Source organism: Semicossyphus pulcher, unplaced genomic scaffold (assembly GCF_022749685.1).
Source record: "Semicossyphus pulcher isolate SPU_LCO1_2020_fin unplaced genomic scaffold, fSemPul1.0.p SCAF_3, whole genome shotgun sequence".
NCBI lineage: Eukaryota > Metazoa > Chordata > Actinopteri > Labriformes > Labridae > Semicossyphus > Semicossyphus pulcher.
Window position 1 is genome coordinate 16,420,367 of NW_027211704.1, and position 24,354 is coordinate 16,444,720.

General features: G+C 40.6%; 1 protein-coding gene, 1 long non-coding RNA gene and 1 other non-coding gene across 3 annotated transcripts; all 3 read left to right on the forward strand.

The window, feature by feature from the left end:
* The first annotated feature begins 6,889 nt into the window (after window positions 1-6,889).
* LOC138606614 (G-protein coupled receptor 22) lies at window positions 6,890-10,781 on the forward strand. Its single transcript, XM_069679096.1, has one exon. The coding sequence runs from the start codon at window positions 6,890-6,892 to the stop codon at window positions 8,576-8,578; it is 1,689 nt and encodes a 562-aa protein (XP_069535197.1). The 3' UTR covers window positions 8,579-10,781.
* Window positions 10,782-15,211: 4,430 nt separating this feature from the next.
* Window positions 15,212-17,345, forward strand: LOC138606419 (uncharacterized). Its single transcript, XR_011309350.1, has 3 exons — window positions 15,212-15,537; window positions 15,696-15,963; window positions 16,787-17,345. It is a non-coding gene; the product is annotated as an uncharacterized lncRNA (long non-coding RNA).
* A 6,540-nt stretch (window positions 17,346-23,885) lies between these two features.
* On the forward strand, window positions 23,886-23,958 carry trnaf-gaa (transfer RNA phenylalanine (anticodon GAA)). The gene has a single exon. It is a non-coding gene; the product is annotated as a tRNA-Phe (tRNA).
* Window positions 23,959-24,354: the final 396 nt, after the last annotated feature.

Below are 24,354 nucleotides of genomic sequence, written 5' to 3' on the forward strand. Positions count from 1 at the left end.
ACACAAGATGTCATTCACCTCAGTTGGCAATCCATCTTCCACCGTATCTATGGAGAGCATACGGACAGGGAGAGTGTGCGGTGGCGTGGGCTGGCAGTGGGTGGCTGGATGGCAGTTAGTGATACATTGCAACTACATGGTGTTCTTGCGCGTCTTCGGCAGGTTTGGCATGAGTTATGATCAACAATATTAAAATTGTACAGTGCCGAGTGTTACTTGGCCTATCATCAGGGGAAGCAGTGTTGGTTTTAACACATTCAGAGTTACAGTTACATACAGGATCCAGTTTGTCTGCTGCTCTCACAGTCAAACTGCTTTCCTCCTGAAGCAGCCTGGATCAGAAACGTTTGATCGGCTCGGATGTTGTTGGTCTCCCTGAGCAAGTTGTGTTGTTGGCCACTCCAGGCTGGTTTGCTGGGAACCTGCCAGGGATGCTGCTGCCCAGCTGGTGGTTGCTCGCTTTTAGCGCTGCTGGAGGAATTGAGTGGGAAAATTAAGCCTTTGATCGATTGTCTCACTGCGGACATTAGGAATACCTAAGACAGCCATGAGTCAGCGTGCTGCATGCGCCGTCATCCTGTTTGCTTTCTCTCGTTCCCCCCCTTTTCTCCTTCACTCCCCTTCTTTCCTGTCACTCTCCTCTGTATCCCTTTCTTCTTCAAATGTCAACGTTTGGTGTCAGTGCCATAGAATCAAAAGAGCAAAGGCTTCTTTCTAGTCTCAACATGTGACATTTTACAGTTTAACAAGGAGGAAAACCATCAAAGGAGAAGCAGATAACAATTTCTCCACGGATAGTAACCTAAATAAAGCATAATACAATGCAGCTACACTGTCATCTGTCGTCAGATACAATGCCCTTTTGCAAACGCCTCTTTGTTATCTGAACAGCCAGGCCCTGCTTCCTGTCAGAGCAATTTATTTTTCCAATCTATTTTTTGGGAAAAATACACACACATCTACTTCGGTTATTGTTGTGCTCATGTAAGCAGCCCAGACGGTTCCTGTCCCTGAGGTGGACCCAGGAGCAGAGGCTCGCCGACGAGCGGGATGATTTCCAACCGCTGAATATAAACCACAGCAGCAGGTACACAGATTAAAAATAAGAACTTCTCAGCAGCAATCTATTAGCAGCTCTCTCAAACCTGAAGGGAGGTGGGCTGGAATAAATAAGGCTTGTCACAACATTAGTGCATGAAAACATCAGGTCAGGACAAGCTGAGATTAGTACAGCAATACGAGGACAATCGCAGAGTCTGAAAACGAAGAATCATCGGCCCTTTCTTTGCCGTACTCGCAACAGCAGTAAAATATGCAACCTAAGCACATAAAGTTTTAGAGAGGTCACAGGCGCTGCTTACATTTAAATAATTAGCAAAGTGAAGTCTCACGTGTACCGACCACATTAAGATTGCCCAGGACTGAGGTGAAAGCGGGAGAGAGTGCCCTCGGGCCTGGTGCAGGATCAGCACTTTCAGCACGCAGCGGCAGGATGGACAGTAGTCATGACACAAAGGGTCAGATTTAATAAACCGTTTCTGCTTCAGTTCAGACACGCCGGGAAACGTGTGCGTGCTGTTTATCAGACAGGCGCACTGGCCTGGAAGTGCAGTTGTCATCTGAGGTGCATCTTGCGTGAAATAAGTCAAGTGTGCCTCCATCCATCGTGGCGGGATTAGAGGAATGATATTATGGTGTATTTAGTTCATGTGTTGTGTGAGGGTCTGTTTTGATGGCTCTAAAAAGGCAGGTGCGATAGGATTATGTTAATCAAAGGAGATGGTGGTGTGGAAACTGAATCAGTAAAAACACAGCACCTTTGAATAAAAAGGAGAGCTGTTATAATTCTTATAAATACTTAATGCCTGGCAAAACATGGGGGAGGAAGAGTTTGAATTGGATTTTGGCATCCATTAAGCTGCTGCACACCATGTTCTCTGCACTCGTTTGATAAAACTCCTACAGTGCTTTGCAGCAGTTATCTTGTGAGTCCAGGGAGACATCGGACACATCGGTGCCATCTTTGTTTTTTGTCATTGGACCTTTTCTTTATATGCTCTGACCATTTACATACATCAATGTTAGCTTGGGCTGTTATCCGTCCTCTTCCTTGGACACATCCTCTCATTCGAGTAATGTTCGGGGGTTATTTCAACAAGACATACCTTAAAAATACGCCAAGCTAACAAAATGCCTAACACCGTGTTGTTACAGACATAATTTGGGCTGAGAGCATGCATAGTCTCTCGTCTTTGTGATGGGCAGAAGTAATTTAGCCTCCGGCAGGAAATGTTTGGTTGTGAGAAAAAACAAAACACATGGAGAGCTTAAAGAGGGTGTGCAAAGAGTGCAGGAACAAAGATAAAATTAGAGAAGAAACTGAACTTCTCACACTGACAACAGGATGTACCGCAGCGTTTACCCTCTGATATTGTGAAAAGGTGCTTGACAACCTGTCATCTTCTACCAGACACCTATAATAACCCTGGCAGCCGGGTCTAGGAAGTTATGCTATATTGGACTCTGTCAGTTTGTTGTTGTTGTTTTGTAGCAAGGCAAAGGTGTACAGCAGTAGAGAGTGGAGCTTTCATACAGTCTTCTGTAAAGCCAAGCTAAAACTTGTAGTTGACATTTGATTCCATTTTGAACCAACTGGTGCAGTTTCACATTTGTTTGTCCTTTGGATTATGTACCAATGTGGAGCTGTCAGTTACTTTCAGATTATAATGCCTGTTGTTTTGGTTATTTCAGCATGAATACAGCATGTTTTGAAGCACATGGCCTCAGCTGACTCAGCCCTCTTCCCTTCTGTCGACTTGTCAATGACACCAAGGTTGGGCATAATTCATGGTACTTACGTTTCCCCTTTATCCTGGCTAATTTCTGTCGCAAGATGCAACTTCAAAGTGCACCAACTTGCATGCCACAATATGATAAAACACAGCAGACTGCAGTGCACTGACATAACCTTCTGTGCAGCCTGACTTTCATTCACCAGGACCACAAATTGTATAAGACAGGTCCGCAAATTCAAATGCACCTGAGGATTTAATATTCCCACTGCGAGTCACAAGTCCTGGTGATCAGTAGAAAAAACAACCCAAAGTTCACCACCCTGCCTACATATTTTCTTTTTCTTTTTCCCTCTCGTGCCGTAAATGCTAAAATATTGTGACTTCTCCTGACCGCAGGTCAAAGTCACAGCCGTTCATATAAAGGGACTATGACATTTTGTCCTGCCCCCAAACCAAACGCTAACACCGATTTTTTTTGTCTATGGCCCTTTATATCTCTTACTTGTTCATCACACAGTACTAAGTAGCCATTATCACAGGACTGATTTTGGCTCATTGTTTTTCTTAGTCATAGAATAGCATAAATTACTGTTGTTGAAAGCTTTTCAGCCCGCTCATTTCACCAGTGCACACTCACTCCCTCATAATCATTGGCAGGACTGTTGAGTGAAGCAGATGATGGCTGCTTGTCTGATGAGACCGATCAAATCAGCGGCTGCACAATACCGGAGATTATTTTACTCTTGTCAATAAGAACAAACTTAAAATGTCTTTGTTTTGATTTCACATTATCGTTTAAAATTAGATCACACATGATGATAGTTTTTGTCAATCATGGTAGGCTTTCATATTAAACACTTATGTATTTTTATATCCAAAGTAGCACACAATTTAGTGCCTGATATTCATTTGGTGAAGTGTTTCAAACAACCCTCACCCTCGTCTTTTTCATGTACACTGTACATTATCATTGGATCAAAGGCAAATTCACAGAGTCTGTAAATGCAAACCATCTACATCTTGTATAGCAACCTGATTCATTATATATCTCAGCACCTTTGCAATCTCCATTGCACTCCTGCCTATAAGTGCTGAATATATAGATATATAAACATATATTTTTAAGTGTAAAGTGTTTGTTAGCTTTGTCTAATTTGTCCTTGTTTGATGTGCAGTATGTCAATTTGTGTGTCTGTATATTGAGAGCAATGTAAAATTCCTTGTATGCACCCGCATGCTTAAAGAGATGACATTGATTCTGACGCGATGGAAGACACAACTTGGTCAATGCAGTATTGACATGTTTATTGCCCCTGTGATTAATGTAAATGATTGACTGTTAAATATTAAGGGTCCCTTTGTTTGTGCCGTGATTCTCCATAGCACCATACTACCATAATGTCAACCATATTGAACAAAGCCTGTGAAAGCAATGGATCTTAATGGCGTCTTAAAGTCAAAGCCCACTGAATATACGCGTGATTGGTGCTCAGTATAAATGGTCTCAGACACAGGGGGGATCTAGATTCAAATATTTTCACTCCCGGGACCATTTCTGCAAAAATAATATTATTACACAGTGATTTTGCAACACAGACGGCAAAACGTCTTTCTCAGCTGAAGATTTGATTCAATATTTTAGGGATGCAACAAACACACAACCTTTGTTCAGTGATGTCACACACTCCTTATAATCGTTATCACTGTGACCTGTGCTGGGGTAAATAATACAGCAGTTTTTATAACTGCAGTTGGTGATTAAAGAAGGTAGTACATCTAATTTCCTTGCAACTATCTTATGCAGTCCTCAAAAGAGACCACAGGTACCCGTGAGAAGATGAGATAGGGAGTGTGTTTCTGTGCTCCCCTGCCTCCGGCTTGTTAAATTGGCAGATCGATGATGCTTTAAATCAATGTTCCAGCAACACCGCAAACCCCATGGAACCCATTAGTGGATTAAGATAGACCACTGGTCCACGCTGAGTCCCGTTCTGCCTGGAGGTCTTTTCCACATGACAAATGACAAGAACTGTGAAATAACACAAAGGGAAAAGGGCAAATGAGAGGGTGCCAACAAGCGAGCCGTGGCAGTGGAAAGGTTGACAGCAGAGGCTAGGGTCAATGCTGCCAGTGAGGACATACCTGTAGCTCTCGGTTCAGAGGCTGAAGGAACTGATTTTCTTACCAGGGGTCTTCTATTTAATCAAGAAACACTTTGTATAATTCTTTGCCAAGCACAAGGGAACATCCAACCAGCCATGAATAACATGCTCTACATGCAAAGTAGCCTGTCTCAGCCAGTAAACTGGAAAGGGAACAGAGTGAGAATGGATGTAGGAGAGCAGATGAAAAAGAGGGGGTGTCGGGAGAAGATGCCAGGGGAGCCGGTCTATCTCTGATAGCTTTGTTTATGTGCCACTGTCTGTGGATCATTGATCCATTCGTCTTCATTACGTCTCCCTGTGAGAACTATTAACTGCTGCCACACTCAGTTGGGTGCCTGCTATGTTGACATGCACTGCACGGTCTCTCTCTACCAGCCCAACAATGTCCCTGCCACCTCTCCTCTTTCAGGTAGAGCTTGTGGACAAAATGAAATGCAGGATTTAAGAGGAGGACTTTTTGAATTGGCATTTACTGGATTTGTACAGGTATAATTGCCTTCACAAAGTGGGTTTCAAATCACATAGGAACAGATACAGGTTGATAGAGTAGTTATTTGGCTATCGGCCTCTGATACAGCCTTAAATGTGATATTGGGTATTAGCATGTTACACCTGTCAACGCAATGATCCAATACCATGGTAAATAGACTGTACTTATATAGCGCTTTTCTAGTCTTTGCGACCACTCAAAGCTGCTTTTACACTACATATCACATTCACCCATTCACACACTGATGGCAGAGGCTGCTACGTAAAGTGCCCAACTGTCAATCAGTTATCACATTCATACCCGTTGGCTATGCCACTGGGAGCAATTTGGGGTTCAGTGTCTTGCCCAAGGACACTTTGACATGTAGCCTGAGGGAGCTGGGGATCGAACCTCCGACCTTCCGATTGAAAGACAACCGACTCTACCACTGAGCCACAGCCGCCCCATACCATGTTTACTATACCCCCCATCTAGCTTCAGGTAAATTATTATGTAAGGATAACAAACATCAACACTCTGGTGGTAACGGAGAGTTTAAAGTAAGTCAAAGCTGGAAAATGTCTGTAATCAATGCTTTTCTAGCAATAATATGGGTATCAATAATATAGGTGTTTTTGGAGGGGTAGTTGGTAACATCAAGTACTGGATTCTGGGTATCGGGATCTGTTTCAGGAAGGAAAAAATGGTATAGGAACATCTCGACAGGAAGTACATAATGTGAACATGTGTAGTGTGTCACTGCCATGTTAACAGTTGAGGTACTGTTGATTTCTGGAGTTTCCACAGTTTACCCTCCAAGCTTCGTTCTGACCCATCTTATGTAATAATGAATCAAACATCCACCCACTCATGCTCATGACAAGCATGGTTACATCTTTATACCAGAATTCAGCATAGCGCATGAACTGTAAGCACAGTCAGGAAATAAATCCCCCGTGGTTTGTTAAAATGTGTTGACTGCACAAGGAGCCTGCTGAGTCCCTGCTTAATGCACTTACACCTGCAAATTTCTCCCAAGAGACACACTGCTCCAATTCCTCTCTGAGCTGTTGCTGTTGTTTATGCAGAGTATGTTGTCGTCTAACTGCCTGAGCTCAGGGAGACATCATGGGTCATCAGCAGCAGCTTGAACTGCACCCCGTGACTCAGATCTACTGCCAAGATCACTTTCACCTCGCTGTGTCAACTCATAGCTTTCCTTCACTTGTGAAATCTGACAAGTCTGACTTGTACTTGTCGTACGGTTTTATTTTTGAGTAAATATGAGAGTGTCTATCTTTTTCTTACTATAGCTTGTTTCTTTTTCTGTCACAGAATCAACCACAGATCTGGCCATCATCCCCATTGCTGTCTCGCTCGAGCCAGAGGAACAGGAAAGACAGAGCATGGTCTGGTGTGGCGGCCACTGTTGCTATGTATGAAGGAGTGCTGTGGCGTCAATGGAGACCGAAGGCTATCGTGACCTCCTGGAGACCAGCGATGGTCAGGGGGTAGGCCTGCTGGATGGAGGGGGCGAGGTGGGGGCGGAGGAGGGCTGGAGCACACCCTACCCTCTTGGCTTCCAGGTGTCTTTGACCACTGTGCTGATACTAGAGCTAGTGTTGGGCTTCAGCAGCAACCTGACTGTGCTTGTGCTTTACTGTGCCCAGTCCAACCTTGTGGATTCAGTCAGCAATCTGGTCACAGTCAACCTCCATGTGCTGGACATACTGGTCTGCGTGCTGTGTCTGCCACTGACTGTGGCTGTGATCTTGCTACCAGCTAATGGAAGTGGAGTCAGCAGCCTGGCCACGCTTTGCTGCTTCCACGAGGCTTGTGTCACTTTCACTAGTGTGGCCACAGCTGTCAATGTGCTGGTGATCAGTTTGGACAGATACGACATCTCAGTCCGTCCAGCCAGTCGCCTGCTGACCCCAAGGCGTGCAGCTCTGCTCCTGGCTGCAGTGTGGGCTGTGTCTCTGGCTGTTTTCTTCCTGCCCTTCCTTGAGGGGGACTTCTTCTCTTCGAGGGCTCAGGCCAGCGAGGATTTGGAGCCAGAAGGGCAGAAAAATGGCTCTGAACTCACAACTGGACTAATCCCAATTTTTTCCTCTCTCTCTCCCTCCCCTTTCCCCTCAACTCATCCATCCACCCCTTCACACCACCAGCGTCCAGTATGGCAGAACAGGACACTGCTGTGTGTAGGAGGGCAAGGGTATTACACAGGCCTGGCTATGTATTACCACTTGTTACTCCAAGTGCCATGCTTCTTTATCGCTGTGGTCGTCATGTTGTTCACCTACTCCAGGATCCTACAGGCCCTCAACATTCGCATTGGCTCTCACATGATGAGAGGTACACGTACAAAGGACTCCACCTGCAGGATACGCTGCAGGAGGCAGAAAAGAAAAGACCTGAGCCTGCCGACAGAGGTGGTGTCCTCCAACCAGAACCAGAACCTCAGCCATCCTCCTCTCATCCCCTCACCCACACCTACACCAACATCGCCCCCAGCAATCTCCCCACTGCCCCAGGGTATGTCTGACAGTGGAGCAACAGTCACCACTGTCAGTACTGCTGCCACCACACCCATCGCCACCACACCAGCCACCCCTGCTTCTCCGACCCCAGCTTCAGCCTCAACGCAGAACCAAGCCACCACACACCTGCCGGCCTCCTCCATGGGTGTGCAGGCTTCCGTTTCTGCCATTATTGCCCTCAGGAGGGCAGTGCGCAGACACAGGGACCGTCGAGAACGGCAACGGCGTGTCCTCAAAATGTCCCTCCTCATCATATCCACCTTCATGGGCTGCTGGGCCCCTCTGTCTGCAGTCAACATTCTGATCCTGTGTATGGGTCCCAGCGATGGCCTGGTGCGCCTGCGCCTCTGCTTCTTGGCCATGGCTTATGGAACCACTATTTTTCATCCTCTGCTCTACGCTTTCACAAGGCAAAAGCTACGACGTGCCCTCAAAACACGTGTCAAGAAAAGGGTAGTGTCCCTTTTACAGGTGGACCCGGCTCCCAGCGGAGGGACAGTTATTCATAACTCCTGGGTGGAGGGGGGAGGCCAGAGGAAGACTCGCAAGCCACGGGTGGAGGCCAGCGATGGCACTGATCGATGCCTCACAGAGGCAGTGAGGGAATGAGGCTGGTCTTCAGAGTCTGTTTGCATGTGTGGGTGTGTGTGTGAATATGAAGAATTGTATGTATCTTACCAGTTTGCTAGAGATGGATTGTGTGTATAATCATGTGAGAAAAATGAGAACCAGTTAGTTTACAAAGGTCAGGACAAATCAGATGACCTGTGGTTCCATGCAGATGTGGAGACAGGTGAGTCCCGAGCTCTAATTAGAGCCTGATTTCTGCTCTCCTTTCACATGCCCTCATTAGTCCACGTCTGACTGACAATTTGGCCACCGTGTCTCCATGGCAACACTGGCCAAGCATCATGACACCTTAGCCAGGGATACTGCAAATACTTGTGTATACCCCACGTGTAGTAAGGGTTGGATAACAGCAAATGCATAAATTATTGCTCCTGTGTGCACTTTTAACTTGCATGTGCATGTACATATGCACAGATAGACAGATGGACACATACACGTACACATACACACACACTTAATCTATATTAGTTAATATCTGTGAAAGCACACCAATATCTACCTGCACATATATTCTCAGAGAGTAAGATATAAATGGAAGTCAAGGTTTCTCTTTCTTTCCCTTATTTTTGTTCATGCCTTAATTGAGTTATTAATATATCCTCATGGTGCTGAATGTCCTGCTGTATGTTTACAACAATATATCAGAGTGACAGTGTTTGTGCATACTGTTACTGGTACAGCAAATAAATGGCGGGTAAATGCAAGCATTCAGATTCAAAGTTTACAGGCTCAACTACCAGGAAAGAACTGCAAAAAAAAACCCAATTCAGATTTCATTTAAGCACCACATTTTGGAAGAATGTGTGGAAGTTAAGAAGGAAAGGCATGACTTTATTTTTCTTTTCAAAATCAACTTAAGTCATTATGACGGAGGGGAGGGTGTGTGATTGTGTTTGTTTGTGTGTTTGCATGCGTGCATGTATGCGTAAATGGATAAATGAACGTGTGCGCGTCCATGATTATGTGCAATAAATCATGAGCAAAGCAATGACCCCTAGGATGTGAACAAAAAGAATGTGAACAAAGAATTGTTGGTTTTCTATTAATGGTTGAGATAACAGAGGGGAGGGAGAAGAAAGGGAATGAATATTCCTTTGAATAGCGAAAGCAACTTACCAGGAGCAATTGTAACAACACAATTCACTGTAATTCTACTGATATTGTATCACTTCGATTTTTTAAAGAGGAAATCAAAGGGCAAGATTTTGTGAAAACTTGTGTGTCACTGATGATAAACTAGCGTCTCAAGGCAGAGAAATCCCAACCTCTCACAGGGGACATATCCTTGTGTAAGCTGTTTGAGCTCTGGAGGGCAGAGTCACTGCTTTTGGCAGCACTTTGGATGACTGCATAGGCTGACAGGCCACTGTCCACTTCTGGACTGAGTCCTGGACATATTACAATATATCTGTGTCTCTCTTTCTCCTCAGGGCTTCATGTCTCATATCCAAACTTGCTGGACATGAAACAATAAACCAGCCCTCAATCAGCTGTTGTATTATGGGTGTTACAGTAAGTAAAGATTTATGTAAGTAGGTAGATACAGTACATTTCAAACTTTGTATGGGAGAGCTTCTTGGGCTTTGGGCTATCTCCTTCATTCTCACCTCTTTTACACTATTTGTGAGCCAGAAAGAAGACAATAATTCTTGCGTATTCATGTACATTTTTCAGGGATGTAAATATTGAAGTGTCTGTTATGGGTTTTAGTAACAAAAAAATCATCACAATCATCTGCCGGACAGAAAATCAGCCATTGTGATAAACTCTGAGTGAGTTGGAAAGTAACTGTAAAGAGAAGTAAGTGTATTTGTGTTAATACTGTAAGTGTGTACACTGTACTGTACATTAATGACCATGTGTATAGAGAAATATTAGTATTGTATAAGATTTATATTATGTGTTATTATATAGAACAGAAGAGAATCTGTATTAAAAATGTGATCTATCCAAGACTTCATATCTCTCAGTTCACTGTGTCGGTTTATACATTTATCATGCATGTGTTTTTGCGGTTATCGGATATTGATTTTCACATATCTGGAAGTTTGATTGCAGAAGAAAATGTTTTTTATACATGTTTGTTTGGATGCATATTATCTGCTAAAAGAACTTGATGGTGTATTCTGTTGTCAGACACTTAAAAGAGTGGAAATGAAGACAATATAAGCAATACAGAACAAAATGCTACATCGTGTTTCAGTGTAACAACCTGGAAGATTTTCATAACCTGTAGTTACTACAGACCAACTAATCACAATACTTCACACAATAATTTTGTGGAACGGAAGACTGAAAAGTCAGTCTCTGATCATTAGTCTGTTTATGACTCAGCAAGAATCTGAAATATGACAGTTCTGTCACTCTATTATTATGAGTAAGAGCCTTAATAACAGGTTTTGTCACTGGGCTTCCATCACAAATGCAGCAGCATTTCTACAGTCTTAGCAGAGAACTGCTTGGATTCATCCTCCTCAGTGTAACTTACGACATCCTCCATCCCTCTTCCTTTGCCCCTCACTGTCCAAAGCTGTCTCTTTTTTCCAGCTGTCCCTTTCTTTCAACATCTCTTGTTTCCCCATTTCCCTGATCCCTAAATTTAGAAACTCTGTCCCAGATACTTGCAGTATTTACTGATGACTATACCGAACCTTCACTTTGCCTCCCTGTGATGTGACTGCTGTGCTAATCATCAGTACTAATGAAGATGAAACTTGTTAGTCAGGTAAGCATCTGTTGAGACAGCGTATTCTCTTGATGTTGACGCTTAATTTTTTTAATTTTACCAGAACAAATCTGTCGGCACATGTGGTGTGTGTATGCTTGGTGCCTTACTGATTTTAGCAGTGAATCAACACTGTAGATTCCTCCATTCCTCTTCATAATCTCGTCAGTCCCCTCCTCTTTCACAACCTCATTTCCTCCCTTGGTTCTCCCTCTCTTCATTCTGCCGGTCTGCATCTCTTCTCTCATCTCTTATCCACACTCAGGCCCTCCAGAACAAAGCGAGGAACATCTGCAGTGTCTGTGAAGGAAGGAATGTCACCTTGGGGGATGACGCTGGAACAAAAACGTGAGAGAGAGAAAGAGAGAAAATGAGATGCACAATGAAGGGGAGATTAGGGGGAAAAGAGGGAAAGACAGGAGGCATAGATGCCAGCATTGGGACATCGTATGACTAATAAAGGGACAGCACTGCATCACTGCAGAGCGCCAGTAGAAAAAATGAAAAACAAACATTAAGTGCAGAATGAAGAGATTATAAGCTGTACTGTTCTGGCCAAATACTGACAAACAATCATGCTTCTGCCGATCGCTCTATGAAAACATGCTTTTATTTGGGTGTCACTCAAAATAACATGTCAGTAGTCAGAAGTCAGAATAGTAAATATAAAGGTGTCCTATTTTATGATTTATGGCAAGTTATTCAACTAATAGTGACTTTGTCAAATGTTTTGAACTCAGTAATGGATGGTATAAAGAAGCAGCTTGACAGGACTTACTTTACATGCGGGTTTCAGTTCTTACAGAGGCCTGTTGTCAAATATTTAATGTTCTCTCATGCTGAGAGGTGAAATCAAAACAGTGCACTCTGCCCATTAGAAAAGGCAGACAACAAAAGTGTTCACACACCGGCAAAACACATTTTACATTTTCACCTACAAGAAAAAAATATCTTGGCTGGACTTGTTCAGATAGAAGCATCAAACTACATTGCAAGGTGGAAAAAGGAAATGAGCCTAAAAATAACTGGTTTAAAAAAAAAACATCATGAATTTCAGTTTTTAAACACACATTTTCAAGTAATTTCCGGTAATTTGATGCTGTTTTCAGGAGACAGAAGGCCAGAGGCTCTTGGGTTTAATGGTTATCAATGGCGCCATCTTGTGTTCAGACGTTAGCTAGAACAACTCTAGCTTTATGTAGCTAAAGTGTGTATTTATCAAATGTTACCCACTCCGCCGGCTTTGTTGTTTTATTACCTTCACCATCATTCGTTTCTTTATGATATCCCTCTCTTTTTCGAAAAGCATCGTCCTGCTGTCGCTGGGTAATTAACCTTTATTGGTCTCCTCACACCGTTGAAGAGGTTAAAGTGGAGCTAAGTTTATGAAGGACAAAAAATGACATAAGCATAAATAAATAAATAAATAAGTAAATAGATAGATAAATGAATAAATGTAAAAATAATTAGATTAATACTTAAACCAAAGCCAAAATAAATACATTTTGGTCATGAAATAGGCTATTTATATATTTTTATATTTATTTATTTATTTATTTCTACATTTATTTATTTATTTACTTCTACATTTATTTATTTATTTCTACATTTCCATATTTATTTATTTACTTATTTCTACATTTCCGCATTTATTTATGTATTTATTATTTCTACATTTATGAATTTCTATATTTCCACATCATTTATTTCTGTGTCCCTGTCCGACGAGGAAAAGGAAATATGTAAATTGAGTGGGTGGTCCTTAGTCACTCTGAATTGGGATTGGTTATATCGGTGTGATTGGATCTACTACTACTGCCTTGACTTGAACTTTGCCTTAATACCTTGAGCCCGCTGCGCCACAAGCCGCTTAGCTAACCAAAAGTTGTCGAGCTTGTTTCACGTAGTCATGGAAACCTTTACTCGAGCCATTGCCAATGATCTAAGATCTTTGGCGAATGATTTTGAGAACAACGCACCCAATGACTACCTTCAGTTTCGTCTGGAAAGATTATTGGAGGATTTAGTTCAGCTCAACGCTGACATGGATTATGAGGTTGACTTAGTAGTGCTAGATAGCCTTCAAGAAGTCGCCCACCAGCTTCACGTCCTGTCGGAGACGGAGGAAGCGACGATAGGACGTCCATCGTACCTTCTACCTCCAGATATAATTAAAGTTCACCTCCTTATGGGGCACACGGCTGGAGACATTGCGCGGTTGTTCGGAGTGTGCGAGAGAACAATTCGTCGGAGGATGGGGCAGTATGGGATAAGGTAATAATCATAATTCTGCCTAGTCCTTTAGTCTTAAGCAGGCTGCAGAAGTTTGAAGTCACCTTTAGAGATATGCATGTGGCGCAGGGATAGGGACAAAATTAAGACTATTGAGAGGCTGAGGGAGGCTATATCCTTGCCGAAGCCAGCTACTGATCTGTTCAATGATAAGCCAAGCGCTGGTAACTGAGAGCCCGGCGGTTGTAGATGAGCAGCCGCCTATTCATTCGACCAGGGTCATGCTTCTAACAGTACAACCCTTTGGATCGGCTGTCAAGGCTGGTTATTAGCTTCCGAGGCTGTCGACTAGCACGCCGAAGCTAGCTACATTAGCCATTGATTTCGATGGTCATTTTCTTCTGTTGTATTTTAGTGGCGTCCTCCACCAAATGGAGGGGTGCGGTGGGGGTGTTGTGGTAATTTTTGGACTTTTCGACCACAGTGTCTGCTGTCGCCTGCTGACTGTGACAGCAACAGAGATGGTAAAGATGTTAGACAGCTGCCTCCATTTATCAGGCAAAAATGTCAGCTATCTCTGGTTTCAATTTTAATTGCAGCTAAGCTAATGAAAAAACAACTGGCCTGTTGTGATCACTGTGTTTTGTTTGTACTGTTGTCGTATTTGTGTAATGTTAACCATATGGTTTTCTTTATGATCAGAGTCCACGATCTATTAACGCCATTGGAGGACAAGGATCTGGATGAAACTGTCACCCAAATTCTTCAGCACCATCCCAACTGTGGGTACAAAATGATGGCTGGGCACCTGCATGCAAAAGGCATTCGCATACAGAGTAAGTGATTGGAGTCATACCCATTCATCTGATTGGGAAGGTCAGAGAGAGAGAGTCAGAGAGAGTGAGAGAGAGAGAGAGAAACAGCTGACCCATGCATGTAGTTTAGACTCTAGTTGGAAGTACTACAGGAGAAAACTTTAGGATTATTGTGCATCAAAAATTACCTGTGTGCTTGATGAAAGGTTTCTGTACTGATTTCATTAACCTGACCATAGACCATAACCTATATGGATTTCATAGACTAAAACATACAAAAACTTTGTGGAATAAAACTAGACTACAACTAACGATAATTCAAATGAATAAAATGTGACTCACTAAACTAATATGCATTTTAGTCAAAAGACTAAGACATAAATTAAATTAAAATTGGTTGCCAAAATGAACACTGCTTAGAATGTGGGGAGAAAAGATGCTTCATTTACTGCCAGGCTACATTTTAGGAGAGGGTCAACTTGTTTTTGAGTAAACCTAATTTTGTGTCCCTTTTTGCATATTATAGGACAGCGTGTGCAGGAATCAATGCGTCGCATGGATCCCCATGGAGTTTTGATGCGCACCCTCCAGCTTAACCCTCGAAGGCGCAGGAGGTACTCTGTACCAGCGCCTAACAGTTTGTGGCACATTGATGGCAATCATAAATTGATAAGGTAGGCTATCTGAAGAATAGTAACAACTTCAACGAGTTTTACAAAATATCATAGAAACCTCAGCACAGTAAATAATATGTTGAAAACGAGATAGATAGCTAACTACTTTAATTCAAAACACTTTACAGAACCATACATTGAATCCAGTTTGAATCCTGGAAATGTCTTGATGGAAAAGGGGTAAGAGATCCATGGTACATGTAGTGGTTGCTCTTAATATATGTCCATACATAAATATTTCAGATGGCGTTTCGTTGTGCATGGTGGTGTTGACGGTTTTAGTCGTCTCATTGTGTACCTGCATGCCGCCACCAACAACCGTGCAGCAACAGTCTTGAGAAGCTTTCTAGAAGCTGTGGATGTCTACGGTGTGCCATCTCGTGTGAGGTCAGATAAAGGAGGGGAAAATGTTGCTGTTGCACGCTACATGGTGACTAACAGAGGACTTAACAGGAGTTCCCATATTGCTGGCAGGAGTGTCCATAATCAAAGGTAACATTTGTAACCCAGATGCCTCCTTTTCTTTTGTACTCAAAATGCATTTTTAAACAGATCTGTGGATTATGTCCATCATTGGTTACTGTTAGGTTGTTTTCACACCAGTAATTTGGAATGACGTAATGATAAACAGTCTTACTTTTTTCAATCAGAATAGAGAGACTCTGGAGAGACGTTTACGTGGGAGTGCTTGATCTGTTCTACACAATCTTCACAAACCTTGAGAGAGAGGGCTTTCTCAATCCTGACAGCGAAGTTCACCTGTATGCTCTACACTGGTGCTTTCTGCCTCACATCCAGAAACACCTTGAGGTTTTCCAGCATGGCTGGAACTGCCACCGGCTGAGCACTGAGGGAAATCGGTCCCCACTTCAACTGTGGACTCGCCATGAGCGTGAGGCACCGCAAGACCCCATGCAGGTTTGAATTTTTTTGTATGACTGTCCTACATAATAGTCAACATCCTAACCACCTTATCTAATATTATACAAGTGTTTCAATTGTTAATGCAGGGACAGACCACTCCAAAGTTCTGTTCTGCACGGCTGCATCTGTAGAATAATGTTTACATAAGTCTCATTTGTTAAATAATATTTCAAAGTGTTTTAATTCACTTTTTTACATTCTTTTAGTAAATGTCAGGTTGCACAACCAACTATATTTATTATTTCCTAGTATTTATTCGACCTAAAATCTTTAGTAAGTAACCCTGAGTTTCTACGGTGGCTAACACATTATTTTGTGGTTATGTTTTGTATTTACATTTCAAAATTAATTTTTAAAATAGGTTTATTTGAAATGTTTTGAACATAAGATGAAGTGTTTTGAAGTTATCGATAAAGTACCATTTTAAATAGTTTAAATAGAGGTTTGAGATTGCAAAACATAAAAGAAAACATATTATTTCAATACACTGAAAATATACTCAGAAAATAGGTTTTAGAGAATAAAGTGATGCACGTCATGAATCGAATATTGTAAGAGGAAATAAGGCACTCAGCCACACTTATGTCAATGACCAAACTACTAAAGTAGTTTGATATCCAGTAACTAAATGGAGCTTTAAAATTGTTGCTACAATGTTGAATTGAGAATTTGATACGTTCAACCAGTTATTTTAAAACTAGGTTTTATTAAGTTACCAGTTACACAGTTTGAGGACGGCTTTCATGTCTTTAGATAATGAATACAATCACTGATTCTGGTAGAACAGACCCTGTAACTGTATCTCCTGTAATTACAGGTTGACATAGAGTATGGAGTTGACTGGCCTGGACCATGTGGTCATCGACATCCAGATGTTGTTGTCCCTGAAGTTGAACTGCAGCGCTCGCTGACTGAGCAGGAAGTAGAAAGTCTACCAGAGCCTGACGGTCCTCTGTCCAATGTGTTGGATGTCTACATACAAACTGTGAGCCTGTTGTCAGAAATGCTCCAGTAAATTCCAAATTCACAAGGTTCAAGCTAAATGGAGAAGCAAGGGGTAGTGAGTTTGCTATACATTTAACGATTATAAATGAGATTTGTATTTTTTGTACTTGTATAACAAACATAATGAAATTTACATTTGACAAATGGTAAGGGCAGGACATCAAGTGTTTTTATGTATTTTATTATCAACAGTCTTCATATAAAATACCTTCTGTAATGTACAACATGCTCACGAACATCTAGAAGGTTAAAACATGTTTAATTCTTATGGTTATCTAACATTCATAAACCACAATAACTGTCCTGTTGTAAAGATTTCTTGTTCTAAAACATTTAGCTGAAATGTAAATAAAGAGACATTCTGCGAATCAGGCAGCACAACAATCTGCTTTTCTACCCTCTTTCAGAAGAAGATAAAAGAACAAGAACTCAGGGTGTCTCACTTTAAACAATGGACTCTTTTTCAATGGAGTTCTTTTGAATTCAAAGTCAATGCAGGAAAAGTACAGGTGTACATGATAATGCTGACATTGGCTGCATTTCATCAGTTGTCCCAATAAGAAATAACAGTGACCCAGCAGGCGCAGTACCCGAGTGCTGAACTATTGTCTAAATGGAATGCATCCATTATTAATGTTATTAATTACACTTGGGTTTTTCCTTTTTTGACAAGGGTTGCACACTGACAGAACTATGTGCTACTTTTGGTCTCACTCAAATGATTTTTAACTGAACTAGTTGCATTTTTTCCCCAGGAACGATAACAGTTTTTAAATAGCCAAAGGCAAAACATTTTCTACAGTTATGATATGCTGAACTGGGGGACAGTAACACATGCACACTCCTTAGACCAATCCAAAACCAGTATCAACACTCCAGATAGCAGCAAGGATGTCTCTTTCGAAGATATTATAGTCTTTGCAATGTGCTGGGAGTTTAAGGAGATGAAAGCAGGTGGATGACCCAGGGAAGCTGCTCTCCACCACTTCAACATCCAACTGTCTGGGAAGTACATCCCAGCCCACCCAAAACCGCACAAGTTTCCCAAGTAGGTTTGGTGAGGCTACCACAGGAGAGAAGAAAGTACATGTTTATGTTATTAATTTGTAAAATCAGTACAATATAAAACAGACCTCCAGTTAAACAACCTGGGAGGACTCTTACATTAATTACACATCTACTTACCATTCTCAATGAACGTGCGAAGGTATCCTGTGATCCTACATGCATCTTCCAAAGATACATCACTCTCTTCCTCTTGGTCCTGTGAAGGCCAGTTTATCTTTTCCAAGACCATCTGACAAAATAATTTTTAATCATTTATCACCTGCTTTTTCAAACAGCCAAGAAAGTACAATAAAAATGCCATACAGATAAATATAAGACATAGTTGACACACTGATAAAAGCTTATAATAAATATAAATTATTATAAGGATTTTGGATTAATTTCCCTTCAGGTCTCTCCCAAGTATAGGGTTGCAACTAACAATAAGTTTCATTAAACAATAATCTAATAAATATTTTTAAAGCTCTAATCTTAATTTGTCTATGAAATGTCAGAAACAATTTTAAAAGTTACAGTTAAAGTATAGTCGAAATTGAAGTCTTTAAAAATCTTTTTTAGTTGAACTAACAATCTATCATATTTTTAAAAGCTGAGATATACTGCATTTTTCGTCTTTAAAAAAATTGAAGAATGATTTTATTTATTTATGAATGATTTTATGATCAGCAAAATAGTCATGATTATTTTTCAGTCAAGCAACTTATATAATTAACTGAAATGTACTGAAACCAGTGGCTTCCTGAAAGTAGAAAATAAGACCAACTTCCTGGGGCTAGTTGGAGTGTTTTTGACTTTGAGCATTTACCTGTGGTGTGCACTGCATATCAGATGTCCCTGGAAAGAGAAGGGGAATTGTGTCTTTCCTCTCTGTTAGCAAAGGCCAAATCAGTGTCTCCTTTAACCCCCGTCGTAACTGTTTGACTTGTCTGGAAGTCCTTCGAAGGACCTGTAAAACATATGCATCACAACAGAAAAGCCAAGCAGCCTTACTTCTGTTCAACTCGAAGCTCTTATGACAAACCCATCAATGTTTATTTGTGTATCTCACAGGGGGAAAAAAGCCAAATTGCCGAAATGTGGAAAATTCAGTCAAAACTCCATCTCTGTCCAGTGGGATTTCAATGATCTGTTTAGTACAGTATACTCACAGCATGGATGAGGAGTTTGTCCAGCAGCCATCTCCTGTTCTCAGATGTGACTAGAGGCAAATCCCAGGACATTGCCAGCTCATTGATGGTGTCCTTTACATCAGCTGATAATTCTGCTGTACCATCCAGCTTATAATGAAAATTAGAAATTATAATTGATATCTCAAGAACACTTTGTTTTCAAACATTAATATATGAAAAGGTTATTTTTATTTCTAAATTGAAGTTATTAATGAATTGAGTCAGAAAACATTTGTTTCAAATCACATGAAAAATGTAATTATCAGTTTTTGTATTACTCAAGCAAAAACAAAGCCATCTGTACAGAAGCGTAATGCATCCACTTGAGAAAAAAATATTTGTTACGTTTTTCTGATTAAGGAGATGTGTTATTTTCATGAAAATACTTAAATCTATAAAACAATCTCTTCAGAAATCTTGCGAATTTAGAAAAACTAATATTTTTTTCTCAAGTGAATGCATTATGCTTCAGTACAAATGGTTTCTCTTATAATAAGTAATTTGTTAAAATCATGTTTGCTCAAATAACATTTTACAAAATGGCATCTGTCACTATAACTGAGTGATTTATTCAAGCACTCCCAGGTGGTGCAAAGTAGAACATGATTTGATTGCTGAATTATCTATGTTGATCTGCTGAATAAATAGTATTGAAATAGTATTAGTCTAAAAATACTCAGTGACAATTTTGTTCCAATGTCATACTGTTTACTGTTTTACCCCTACTTATTCTTGGTAAAATGTTTTTGAAAAAAGTTATCATACCATCTTGATTGTCTCACGGATATCAAGGTCAGCACAGTCCTTTATATCTATGGTGGCTTCTTCTGGGGATCCACCAAAGAGCACATGCAGGATTGCTGGGCTCAGTCCCCCAAGGCTTGGCCCACCATGTAGAAATGAATGACCAATCATTCGGCCAGCAACAACAAAGAAGTCGCTCTCCAGAAGGAAATGGGAAGTGGAGGGAATCAAATGATCTTTCTCACCCTCAAACAGAAGTGTTCCCCCTGGCGCTTAAAATAAAAGAAAACAGTCAAACCATATATAAGGTAATGTAAAGGAAATAGATATTCTGCTGTCATACAGCATTTGTAAAGTTCATTCCATCAATTAGCAGATATAGAAACAGATATATTCACAAACATGCACATGCAGCAATCAGGCAGGATTATTGTACTTGTCTGGGGACAGATTTTTTTTCAGAGTGGGACTGGCAGAGACCAAACAAAGAACCCCATTGCTGATAAACAAGCTCAGTCACAATGCATCACAAAACATCAGTGAAATAAATAGAATTAAAAATAATATTTTTTACTTACTAAATTTGATGTCAAAACCATACTGAAGTTTGGACATGGTTGTTGCAAAGAAATGGCGAGTCACACCATCACCAGTTGCTGGATCTCCTAAAGAAGAAGACACACATTGCATAAATCAGTAGAAAAAAACATAGTAAGGAAAATATCGTTTGCTGTTTAGAAATCGTATGTGATAATTTGGGATGGCAACTACAGATCTAAATACCTCTACTGCTCCATAACTTACAGAAAATTCCAAATAATCATTCTCTACCCATTTATGACTGCTTTAACTGAGCCTGCACTTTGCTATCTAATATCTGTCATTTAATGTGTTTGTCCACCTCTGTTACTTTCCTTGTGATTAGATGTAACATTACATTTCTATTCCCTGTAGAAGTATAGGTTAAATTAATAAACATAAATTGGTTAACATTTTTTATCTTTAGTTTTTTTTGTTTGTATTAGTGTGTAAGACATTTACCCTTCAGTGTGCATGCCAAAGGGGAAGCCCACTCAACATGAGCCATTTTATAAAAAGCAAGGATTGCCCTTTCCCTGTCTTCTGCACTGTCTCCAAGATCCATGACCAGACTTAGTGGTTTTCCAGTCGCATACTGATTTGAAATCTCTTCTTTGAACTTATTTGCTGCTTCGGCAGGATCTGGCTCAATTTTCCAATCTATAACAGTAAAAAAAAAAAGGAAATACAAAAAAATATGATTTAATCTATATATTATATATATCCATATATAATATATACAGTAATGTGCAGATTTCATGTAACACACCAGAAAAGCCTCTCTCCTCAAAGGGATCTAAATCAATAATCTGAGCTGTAGGCATATTTCCTTGATGGGGCACTGAGTTGTCCATGTTGCTGGCCCTTGCTGTTTGACTCTCCTGCTGTCTTGTCAACGAGCTCACAAATCTACCTTCACGTTGGGGAGTGCGTGGACTCTCTGTGGCAACCTCCATTTGCCCCTCAACACTGCTCTGTAATTGTCTTAGATATAAAGAGGTGATTTTTGTTAGTGTTTTGATCACATTGCAAGATACAATTCCAAAAGAACAGCAATGTAGTAACAAGAGTTGAAAATAAATTTAAATTCAACAGTTAGTTACAGTTCTTAGAAAATATCCAGGACATGCAGAAATCCCCATTTTGCCTTTTACAAAGTGACTTTTTTTAAATAAAAAGAGGACTATTTGGGCCCATACTTTCAATCAAAAGATGCTGTATGTCACAATGTTTGCACTCTTTGTTTTTGAATACATTTCGCACTGCAAGGTACACATACACACAGTCACTATCAAGACACTCTACAACTGCTGGCTGGAGGTGCCCTGCTGTATGCCCCCTTTCTTGATATATGACTATACATGCTGACAAATATGATACATTAACTATGTAGAGCAATACCTCATGCAGTCATCACTATGAGCCTTAATACTTGAAAAAGGGAATTCTTCTCCACATCTGACACATTTCTGAGGTGGTCCAACCAGCTCCCTACTGCATCCTGGTTGACATATCTGTAGAGGAGATCAGAATAAAATTACACACAAAAAATAATCATGTAACTGACATTCATAATCTGCAAGAGCAGTTTTTAAATGAGAAACATACAGGCTCCACATTCAGATTTCTTTGAAGAGGTCGAATGAAAATGGTAGCATGACCAATCTGGGTTTGTGCATCTTTAAGATGTCGGACATGGTAGCCGTCATTGGGACAGGGGATGATGACCAGTTGGCGACTTCGTGTTGCTCCAGAAATTTTAAGCAGTTCAAATCCCCCTCCCTCTCTGAGTTTTGGAAATGCTGCTAAGAGGAAGTCACTGAACTCAGTTGAATTTGTCTGACTGCCTGAGAAGAGAAGACAGAGGATATGTATAACAAAGGCAATTACTAACATAAAAAGTACTTAATATTATAATAGTGTATTACAATAAAATAAAATTTTAATCATAAATTCACATACAGCAGACATCCTCCAAAAAAGGGTCTAAATTGTGATTATGATTCTATACAAACCTTGAAATGTAAGACGTTTATCCCCCAATCCTGCAGCAGCAAGCCTCTGTTTGGCAAATCGATTGGGGACTAGCTCCACATTTTTATCGTTAAGACAGCAGAAGTTATGAGTGTAAGAATAAAGTTGTGCGGGCACAGCAAGGGATCGCCGATCTGTCAACCTTCTCCCTCCCTGTCTGTACGGGCCAAACAGTCTTGAAACTTCGGCTAGGATAAAGTGAAGACAACAGGCATTTTAGGACATAATAATAACTGCACTTATAACTGCACAGCGCAACTGAAGAAACCCATCATCACCGATTGAATTACATATTAGTCTACACAACCAAACTGACACACATTCTTAATTTTTTCATCCGTACAGTCTCTTATTTCGTATCACAAAACGTTAATTGCGGAAACCCACCGTCAACTGGGTGTGCGGGTGTGTGTGATGGTGGAGGTGAATTTGACGGCTGACGTGAATTTGCCGCGTTTACAGCAGCCGGTGCTGCAGAAAAAAATAACAACATGGTCGGTGAATTCAGTTTAAGTTAGTACAGTAGCCTTTGTTTTTTTTGTTATATAACCACTTTTGTGGTCGCACTTGTTAAATGATCGATCTGCACAGGTGTAACTTACTGTTTCCAAGCTGGTTAGCTAAATCCCGCAGCAGATCTGGCAGCGGCCTCCCAGACGAAGCCATTGCGGGAGTAGCAATTATGTTACCAAGGTTAGAGTTGATAGTAATCGATTGCTACGGTCTGGTTTTCCCAGCTGACCAATCCTGCTTCAGAGTGACGTTAGGTCCACCCACTCAATTTGCATATTTACTTTTCCTCGTACGACATGGACACAGAAATACATAAATAAATAAATGTGGGAATAAATAAATAAATAAATGTAGAAATGTAGAAATACATAAATAAATAGATGTGGAAATGTAGAAATAAATAAATAAATGTAGAAATACATAAATAAATAGATGTGGAAATGTAGAAATAAATGTAGAAATAAATAACTAAATAAATGTCGAAATGAATAAATAAATAAATAAATGTAGAAATAAATAAGTAAATTGATTAATTAATATATAATAGCCCTTTTATGTATTTATTTGGTATATATGCATTTATTTGATCATTTATTCATTTATTTATTTATTTATGCTTATGTCATTTTTTGTCCTTCATATAAGTTAGCTACCAGAGCTGTGTAGCTAGCTAACATAAGGTAGGGCTTGTTCGGTACACTCGCGTGTTTTACCAGGCTAGAGACAACATACTCGTCGCTACAGCTTTGAAAGTACGTATTTGATGTATATAAATTGGGACCCTGTGCTTTCAGGTAAGCATGCGCCGAAATAGCTCAGTTGGGAGAGCGTTAGACTGAAGATCTAAAGGTCCCTGGTTCGATCCCGGGTTTCGGCAGCACATGGGGCTCTTTTGTCAGTTTTCTGACGCCATTTTACAGCGGTGAATCTGAGGAATGCTAATTAGCTATTTAGCACAACCGAGAGGAATGAACTGCACTTTTGTCATACAGACTGAAACATTGGGTACAAAAAACTTCAGCCGGCTACCACAAAGAGCTAAGCCATGAATACATTTATTGCTGAAGCAGAAATGTATACAACAAGAGGTAGTGCTCCATAATATGTAAAAAAAAATCCTCATTCAAATCTATACCTAGCTAAAAGTAGTAATTCGCAGCAAATGAACTCACAGTGTAGGCATACACACTTTTGCAGTTTTATCTACTATTTTTGTCTAACTCTTCATCCCTTAAGTCACTTTTAGTGTTCAGTATATTGCACATTCTGGGAA

Excerpts from the sequence above, each read along its gene's own strand:
- LOC138606614 (XM_069679096.1), top strand. The coding sequence starts at position 6,890 with ATGGAGACCGAAGGCTATCGTGACCTCCTGGAGACCAGCGATGGTCAG.